The following is a 9,930-nucleotide window of genomic DNA, read 5'->3' on the forward strand; positions in this document are numbered from 1 at the left end:
TCCTATCCAGAAGATGTGAGCGTTCTCTTTGTTAAAATATTTACACTCGACTTTGGGCTCTGATTTAGGACTGATTTCCAGCATCCTTTTGGTACTGGTTTCTGGGCACCTTGCCTCAATATTTCCCTACACAACACCTGGGGAGATCTCAGCAGCAGACGACCAAAAGCGAGCACATCTCGCAGCCACCTGAACCAGTAAATAATCAATCACTTCACAGCACTGACCATTTTTGACTAACAAGGCTCAAACAGAAGCTAAGAAGAGGAAAAAGATGTCACAATCACATTGCTTTGCCATAAAACAAGTTACCAAAGTAACTACTTACATCTCAAAACACAATCTCTAACAGAAATAGCAGCTTAACAGTAACAGCATCAAGCTAAAACCACAAACAGGCTTCAAGGAAGAATACTAAAAAAAATCTGGACAGATTAAATTCAGAATTAGCAAAAGATAACAAGCCAAGCTATAAAAATAATGCAGATTAATATACTACGGAAACAAGGACACGGAAAAGTTAAGATGCCTAGTAGCAGCTAAAATAACATTGTCATTTTATAAAGACAGATGCAAAGAGAATTCAGAGAAAATGGGTCTACCTTACATACATCGGTAGTGCTAAACCAGCTCATTTTCTGCTTTTAGAAAACACATATTAACATCTACCTCAAGGACAATCAATAATATTACAGAAATCTCTTTATAATAGAAATGTAAAGTTTTTAAGAAAAACTTCAAATAAAAAAAAAATAGCAGTGTCAGTGCAAAAAGAGTAATTCTAATGTAACCAAGTAATTCTAGTATAAATTCTAGTGTAACCAAAACCCTGGAATTAGGGGAAGAAATAAAACAATATCACTTTTTAAGAAGATCTTTTCTATATCTTATTTTCTAAGTAGGGTAAACATCACGTTGACACCTTTTGCAAACGAGAATCCTACTCTCCAGTCACACTGAACTTACAGTTCACACACTGTGCCTGCAATCATTGCCTATTTTCCACCTCTGCCTGCCTTTAGTTAGCAAAGACGACCTCTGAAAGTCTTGATTTTCAAGTTCTCACACTTAACAGCCTGAAGTTACACATAATTAAAAACTCTGTTAATAAAAAGTTTAATCATCATTATTTTAACTTAGCTGTATCTTGTCCTTAAATATTATTACGTCCTTAAATATTATTTCCGTATTTAATACATTAAATCAATTGAAACAAATATTATAATCAGAAAATGTTTGATACAAAGTTCAATCACTGTTATTGGTGTTTGACTCTCAATGTTGAATGTCTTCAACATTGAGAGGCAAAAAAGGCACCTAATTTTAGATCACCAGCTATGGGGAGGATGTCATCTTTCCTACTCTATACAGTTTTTGCCCTGTTTCATCCCACTACATGATCTTAACCAGATACTTCTTGCCATTAAAATGGTATTTTTGCCAACACTGCTCCAGAAAGTAGCCACTGGCATTCACTATGATCAGGGAAAAGTGTTTCTCTACTCATAGTAAATACTAGAAGTACTACAATTAGGACACCCTAATTGACGTGAAGAGTTTTAGCCTGAGGTTTTACCACCACATTAAATAAATTTAAAAGTGAGTTGCCACTCACTTTTCTCCTCGGGCTAAAATTCTTTTCCCCTCATCCTCTCCCTGGTGCTGGCAGTAGTGCCTGTGTTCTCACAACTAACCCCCCTCCCCTCTTTTTTTTTTTAAAAAAAAAAAAAAGCTAGCTTTTTTGTTAAACCAGTTCCCTGGTGTGGAACAGCAGGCAGAATGGAAAGAGGTAGAATGGAAGAGAAAGAAGAAAATGCATAGCCAGAGACAGATGTGAACAAGGTCTTTTTTCAATAGCTCTCCCAGCATATCAGCTTAAACTACAGTCTTGCGCTGGATATGCTGGTTTCACTGGTCACTTTTAACTCTTCTACAAAGGGAAGTGATAAGCAATGAAGCTGTTCACAGGTGTATTCTTTCCTAAAGCTACACATTGAAAGTTAAAATCTTTAAATCTCCAAAACAGCATTTAATTCTTTCTCTACATAATTAAATTGGCTGAACTTCACACATAAAGAGAACAACTTCTTGAAGATGGTGGTAGATTTACCAGTATCAATTAGTACTAAATAAATATTATTTCCATCTCACAGGAGGAACAAATCATATAGAAAACTAGAAACAACCTCAAAATCATAAGATATCCTTAACAGCAGCATGAAAAAATTTAACTACTTTACTTTCAACACCATGTTACAGCTATAAGGTCATTCCTCTTGTACCACAGAGTTAACATACCGGGAGCACCACTTGTTTACCTGGTTCTTTTTTCTCTAGAAATACAAACAAAATCATGTAAGAAAGACTCAATTACAAGATTTATAGATTATTCTACAAGAGAAGTATCAGAACTGACAGTTTTAAGGTGCCCTGAAAATTGAAATACACATCAAAATTCAAACTGTTCCCATAAACAACACTGTGTACATACTCCTAGTCCCCTACTTTCTGTTGCTCTGCTGGGTAACAGCATTTCTCCTTACAGCAATTTCTGAAGACGCACAGCAGGAAGTTGTCTTAGTGCAAACACTGCCTTGACTTCTTTTAAAATGTTTTTCTAAACCTTTTATAAGGCTTCTTTTTTTTTATACATATATATATGCTTGTGTGTTTGTAAAATATATAAATACGTGCAAAGAGTTTCATCCTGACATCTAAGATATTGAAATTTTATAGGTTCTTAGGAGCTGCTGCATTCTTTACATTTTGCTTTAGTGATGCCATTGAAAACTACAAGTTTCAAGATTCTTCTCATTTTTTTCTGCCCCAAGAAATTTTAACCACATAACCTTGTTCAAAGCCTCCACTGATTCATAATCCTGTATATAGCAGCACAGCTTTTTAACAGCTCAGCTAAAAGCAGGAACTATTTTCCCTTGTGAAAGCATCACAAACCTAATTACTTGCTTAGAAATAAGCACTACGAAACCCGTATCTTTTAGCGCATACACAATACTGGAGCAAACAATTTTTTTTGTAACTGTACAAGTTTACCTAATCACCTCGATATCTGAGATGAATTACAGAGTACAGGCAAGCTGCAAACACACACCAAAAACACTATAGATGAAAGTTGTTTCTTTATGCGTTCGTTTTGATTATTAAAACATTTCTTTGACTTTTACTTAAGCAGCAGATGAAAATGTTTGCGAAAGGTAAAGAAAAATCTTTTGTCATTTAAACATCTGAGAGTGCAGATGACTGAACTAATCAGCTGCAACTGGTAATAAGAACTATGTTTGGGAAGTACATTTGCAAAATCATCCTTTAGAAGAAGTTTTCTAATATTTCTCTACTAGAATAACTAAAACACGACTTAAACATAAAAAGCCAAGAGGCACGGTAGTCCATATTAGAGAAGTTTAATAGATTCAAACAGGTTGTTTTATGACAACTGATGATAACAACAGCAACTCTGCTGGAGATTTAATCACACAATACTAGTGGTTTACACAGACTACCTAATGAAAGTGAGTTTAAAAGGTGAGATCAAAGTCTCAGAGTCCTCTCAGAAGGCGAGGGACTTAGACCGATGCCTGAAAGAATGGTGTCAACTCCTGTGCAAAAGTGACAGCCGAGGCTCACGGTTGGACCTGTGCAGAATGAACTTCAAGAACCAGCTTCCTCTGGCGTTACTCTGAAAGCTACAGATGCTCTCCAAGAGGAACACCAGAGAATTTGAAGCGGAAGGAGATGCAAAAGGCAGGACTAGGGAAGTTACAAGGCTGACATACATGCCTGGATCAGCAGTTCCCAAGCGGGAGGTCGTAACCCCAAAAGGGGTCATCCACTTAGTGAGAAGTCAATTGTTTATGCTGGCATTAGGGATTTTTATCTTGACAGAGGTGAAGCTTGTAGATGGAAGGAAGGTCACAACCAGAATGATTTGGGAAGCACTGACCTAGATAATTACAGAGAACTACTCTCTCCAGCAATCAAGGAAAAGTAGCAAAACATTTCCGCCAGCCCATAAGGAAAACGGGTGAAAGTTTCATGTTTAGCAGATACCTCCAAGTCCAAATCATTTGGACAGAAAACAACCTAGTCACAGGACTGGCACATCCTGTTAGAATAGCACTGGACTCCAGTTGTTCAGGTTCTCCCTAGAGGGCCAGCCCAGACATACTGGGGGGAAAGGAAAGGACACCACCTTTTTTTTATTTTTTTTTTTATTTTTTACATTTATATTTGATTAAAAATACATATCTGCAGGGCAGAGCAAGCTGCCCAGTGACATCTCGTACTCTGTCCTACAATAAGAGAGCTTGGCAAGAGTCAAAACATCAGATGGAGACAGATACAGACACAATCCAGACAGTCACCAAGGTAGGAGCTACACTTATAGCTTCATGTTAAAAATGTATTTAAAAAAACTAATGAAAACTCAGGCATTTAGAACTTTTCAAGACGATGCAGGAGAGCAGCAAGAACAGATATCCAAATGACTATTATCTCCATGAGGCTGTTATGTAAAATACAGAGTGCTTACAGTTTAAGTGGAGTGACACATAAGGTTGTTCTACTTTACACTGTGACTATGTATTGAAGATAGGTCTTTCCTCCCACTTACTTCCTGGTGGAAAAAAATAACTGAGCCTATCACTAGTTAGCTAAAAAACTGCTGATGCTGCAAATTCAAAACTAATGAAAATATCAGCCACAGATTTGAAAATCAAAAAGAAGGCCTCAAATGGCAGGATTACAACTGTAATGTACATCAAGCAAACTAAACTGCCCAGAGACAAGTGAATGCTCATCTGCCATCAGACATGAAGATGATCCGAGGGCTGGAGCACCTCTGCTCTGGAGACAGGCTGAGAGAGTTGGGGCTGTTCAGCCTGGAGAAGAGAAGGCTCCGGGGTGATCTTATCACAGCCTTCCAGTACCTAAAGGGGCTACAGGAAAGCTGGAGAGGGGCTTTGGACGAGGGCATGGAGTGACAGGACACAGGGCAATGGTTTTAAACTGAAAGAGGGGAGATTTTGATTAGATATAAGGAAGAAAATCTTCACTCAGAGGGTGGTGAGGCACTGGCACGGGTTGCCCAGAAAAGCTGTGGCTGCTCCATCCCTGAAAGTGTTCAAGGCCAGGTTGGATGGGGCTTTGAGCAACCTGGTGTAGTGGAAGGTTTCCCTGCCCATGGCAGGGGGGGTTGGAACTAGATGGTCTTGAAGGTCCCTTCCAACCCAAACCATTCTATGAATCGCTGCTCAGTGGTGTTCTCCTCATCAGCTTCCCAAGGGTTAACACACCAATTTATATTGCGGGCACTCCCGTAAATCTCAGTGTGCTGACTCCTTTGTACCAGCAGATTAAAACTACGTGGTTTAAGGGACCTTCAGACCTACCTCTTGCCCTGCTCCCAGGGGTTATTGTCCCTGTGAAAGATGTTTGGTTGGGAGGATTCTGGAAGCGCTGCAGTTTTCATTGTGGCACATTAAAGAACAGCTCATCTTCCATTAAGCTGTCCCTCCTGCGCAGGCATTGACACTAGGGCAGAGACTGGCCAAAAGGTCATGGCAACATCTCCAGTTGTTAGACACATAAGGTTGTCTCCAAGAAGCAGAAGACTTTGCACTTTGAAAGTAACTTCTCTACGAAAGGCTTTAAAATAAGGGTGCAAAGGTTTGCATAATTGCTAACTAATCTAGGTGTCTTTTAACTGGAAGGATTTTATTGGGAAACCCATACCAGGAGCAGCTTTTATATGCACATCAATACAAAATTCTATAAAATTATCATTAAAAAGTGCTCACTTTCTTTCTGGTAATACGTATTCTTTGTAAATATGCTGATAGACAGTCTAAGAAGTTGGCATACATTATTTACATCACATAAAAAATACAAACAAAACAAACTCCCCCACACTCTTTAAACCTAAAGATACTCCTAGACCAAGTTACCTTCACATGAAAGAGAATGTTAACACTTTTGTAAACTACGTTAAGGAAAAAAAAAATATATATATATTCACACACATACATAAATATATAAAAAATAAATGAAAGTTGTATGGGAGTCAAAATAATAAAATAATAATTTTTCATGAGCTTGGCATAATACCAGTACCACAACATATTTTCCTCTTTCTTTTTATAAATAGATAAAACCTTTGAATAGATGGACAAAGGAAACGCATCCAAATACATTGACATTATTCACCAATAAGGTCTTTAAAGGGATTATTTACGCAAAAAAGACCAGACTGATACTTTGCTCCCCCCCAAAAAAAAATCCATTGAAGAATACTACATTTTTTAAATAAGCACATCACATCAGGAATTCAGTCAGGGTACTGACCACCGTTGATGAAGCACAAGAAGTGTGTTAAAGAAGTTTACTAACCAAAGCAGCAGCTGCAGCATCTCCTACCCTTGTCCAATAGCATATCCCAAGAGATTTCTATATGGACCATTTAAAAATATATTTATTACATTGCAAGCAGGAGTAGAAATGGTGCAAATGAGCTCCTCAGTATATGGGCACACTTCAATAAGATGCATGCACCTATTTCCACAAAATGGCTCCTCAAAGCCATTCCAGTTTACCAAGGTAGCCCTTTATTTAAAAAAACAATATTAAAAAAAAAAAAAGCAGACAAAAGTTATGAGCTAAATAATTTACATGTACACCACTTGAAATTTCACTCTTTTTTTAACCCTCCTCCTTCAATATCAAGAACTATAAAGCATTTTACAAACAAGATCTGAAAAAAATAAGCCACTCATGGTCATCAATTCTTTCAGTGAAAGGAAATAAAATGCTTTAATATTCTGCAACTCAAGACTATATATCAAAATAAGCACCATAAAAATAAATAAATAAATTAAACTTTCTGCTGAGTTCCACACTGCAAACATGCACAACAGAAAAAAAATGTCTGGAACAGGAAAAATTCTATGAATCATTGGCACTGGATTGCTGAAACATTCATTAGAAAAGCGTCATAATGGACAAGACAGAGTAACACTAATTCCATCCCCATCTCCCCCAAACAATTCTAGTTTCATAGACATTGCTAGTGCTAACAAAAAATTCTCCAGAGTAAAGTGTTTGTCAAGTGAAGCTGTGTGTCAAGTTTCATGCTGGAACATATTTCCGATCTAGCTTCCAAGACCTTAAAAAATAAGGTTTGGTTTGAGTTTTAAAGGTTTGTTTTTTAAAAGATATCCTCCTTTATTATGATATAGCATGAATAATACTGTGGGAGCATATATTTTTCTAACACGGCTCTAAGACTCCATGCTGCTTCTAGAACTATGTAATGGAATCAAAATATTTTTTTTTAATACAAGCCGCACTGAAGGCCTGAGTAGACTCTGATCACAAGGGAGAAGCATTCCATGTTTATATACATGGAGATAAGTCATCGGCCTTAAAAGTCTCTCTTTCCCTGTTCGTGTGATATTTGCCAACATCCATTTCACGGGAGCAGCTAATGTTCCCATCCCAATCCCCAGCATCGCATCCCACAGAAAAGAAAACGCACGCTCAGCAAAAAATATCTTTCCTTAGGTAAGGCAGTGGGAAGTTTTCATAAACATCATAACGGCTTCACGTCACAAGACGAACAATGATGCTGTCAGAACTGCCAGCCTGGCTCATGGGCCCTTCTCAGCAACACCCCAGTTGGCAGCCAAAGCCTCACTGAAGGGTTTTGCGGCCCGAATGCTCCTGACCGACCAGGGCTCACAGATAAAGCTCCTGCTGAACCAGCCCCTCTCAGCTCCTCTGACAAAGACCCTGTGTCATTGCGAGCCACACTGCTGGAGAAGAGGGCGGGGTGAAAGAAGAGAAGGGAGGCACACAGGGAAGAAAAAAAAAAAATGCAGTCTATAAAATAGATGCAACCTACAATCCGTGACATTCAGTCCTTCATCATCTCCTCCTAAGACAAAACAGCTGTACCACCCGCCTGCAGCCAAAACCACCAGGAGTTTTGAGGAGGTAAAAAGCTGGAAGGAAAATCTCAGCAGCCCTCCTGGTTCTTTAATAGTGATCACTGTCCAAATAAACCGCCCAGAACCCCAAGCACCTTATTGCAAGGCTGAGATTAATTACGAACCATCTAAAAGTAACAGCAAAAAGATACAAAACCATAAATAAACGAGCCAAAGGCCACGCTGAAATACAGGAGCACGGCTCGGATTTCCCAACCCTACTGATTCAAAACAGGGAGGTAGCACCAACATTTCACCCTCCATCTTCACGAGCACCTCACCACCCTCCTGCCCGGCTCTGCTTCCATCATGATTTGAAATAAATTAGATTGACTTCAACAAGCAGACTGCCTCGGTACCCGCTGGCTCCATACCCCGAATATGTCACCCTGCACCCGCATCCACCATTCTCCATCCCGGCCCCCTCATCCTTCCCTAGTCATTCTCCCTGCGCCCCCTCCTTCCTCCAAAAACCCCACCATCCTCATCCTCCTCGCCTCAGGCCCCCACTGCCACTGCCCCCCCTCCCCCGAGGGCACCCTCCTCCTCCTCCTCCTCACCACCCCTCGCTCCCACCCCCGTCCCTCCCCTCAGCGCGGGGGCCGCCTCACCTCCAGCTCGGTGTCGCCGGGCTCCGCCACCCCGATGATCTCGCTGGGCAGCTCGGCCAGGTCGGTGACCCGGATCAGCCCGTCGTGCAGGAAGATGGTCTCCTCCTTCACCGACAGCCACTGGGCCGAGTCGGTGGCCGCCGCCGCCGCCGCGGCGCCCGCCGGGGACCCCATGGCGCGGGCGGCGGGGGGGCTCCGCGGGGCTGAGGCGAGGCGGGTGCCGCTACCCGCCCATGGCGGGGGCAGGGCGGGGGCAGGGGGGTCCCCGGCGGCCGGGGTGCCGGACAGCCGGAGCGCGGCGGGGAGCAGCGAGGAGCGGCGCGTTGCCACCGCGGCGCGAGCTGACCGGGAGCCTCCGGGAGCCGCCGTGCCCGCCCGCAGCCACCGCGTCCCGCTCCCTCCTCACACACACAGGTGACAGCGCGACGCCATGTTGGGAGCTGAGGCGGGACCGGCATGCACCGCGCGGCGAACAATACACCCTCCCCCCCCCCCCCCAGCCCCGCGGGGCCCCGCCCCTGGCCGCGCCCCGCCCCCGGTGCCGCCCCCCCCGGTGCCGCCCCCCGGTGCTGCCCCCCCCGGTGCCGCCCCCCCTCCGGTGCCGCCCCCGGGCTCGGGCGACGCCCCCCGAGACCCCGCCCACAAGGGCGGCTTCCGCCGCGCCGCTGCCCGCTCCGCTCATGCCGCACCGAGGGGCGATCTCCTCAGCGCTTCCCGTCCGCTCCCGCCGCCTGCGGGGCCGCTCCCCTCAGCGCTTCGCCCCCTCACGCAATGGCCGCGCCCCGCAGCGCGTCGCCTCCGCCCGAAGGCCCCTTTCCTCAGCCCGAGACCCTCAGCACTTTACCCCGCGGCTGAGGCTGTCCCCCTCAGAGTTTCCCTCTTCAGCCTCACCCTCTTGGCTGGTCGGGGCCCCTCTGAAACGAACCTTTTCCCTCGAGGACTGATCCCTCCTGGTGCCTCACGTTCTCCACAGGGTAGTTGCTCCCCTCCTGGCACCTCTGGTCACCTCTTTCTTGTCTGACCCCCGCTCCTTCCAGCATGACCTCCTTCTCTCCTTTCGCCTCCCTTGTCTGCCCCTCCGTCACCTCCTCGAAGGAATCCTGGCACCTCTCAGGGAGCCTTTTCCCGAAGGATTTGTGAGCAAGCAGCTATGTCCCTTCAAATCCGTACCTCCGGATTTATCTGTGTCATGAGGATGCCAGAGGGTGAGAACCGAACGGTTCGCAGCTCCACAGTATGTGCGGAAAACAGGAGATCCAAAGAAAAATGGACCCTTCTCTCAGTCTTTCTCTTTTGGGCACCGTGGAGTAACTTTCCCG

The 9,930-nt window shown here is 43.7% G+C and overlaps 1 protein-coding gene across 3 annotated transcripts in view; it reads right to left on the reverse strand.

The window, feature by feature from the left end:
* HECTD4 (HECT domain E3 ubiquitin protein ligase 4) overlaps window positions 1-8,785 on the reverse strand; it is a 76,354-nt gene extending 67,569 nt beyond the window's left edge. For all 3 annotated transcript variants that reach the window (XM_086623651.1, XM_086623648.1, XM_086623650.1), the window contains exon 1: window positions 8,612-8,785. In XM_086623651.1, the coding sequence (XP_086479777.1) occupies window positions 8,612-8,785 (174 nt within the window). The remainder of the gene's footprint in view (window positions 1-8,611) is intronic.
* Between the last annotated feature and the right edge of the window lie 1,145 nt (window positions 8,786-9,930).

The sequence above is a fragment of the Tauraco erythrolophus genome, chromosome 19 (genome assembly GCF_009769465.1).
Source record: "Tauraco erythrolophus isolate bTauEry1 chromosome 19, bTauEry1.pri, whole genome shotgun sequence".
NCBI lineage: Eukaryota > Metazoa > Chordata > Aves > Musophagiformes > Musophagidae > Tauraco > Tauraco erythrolophus.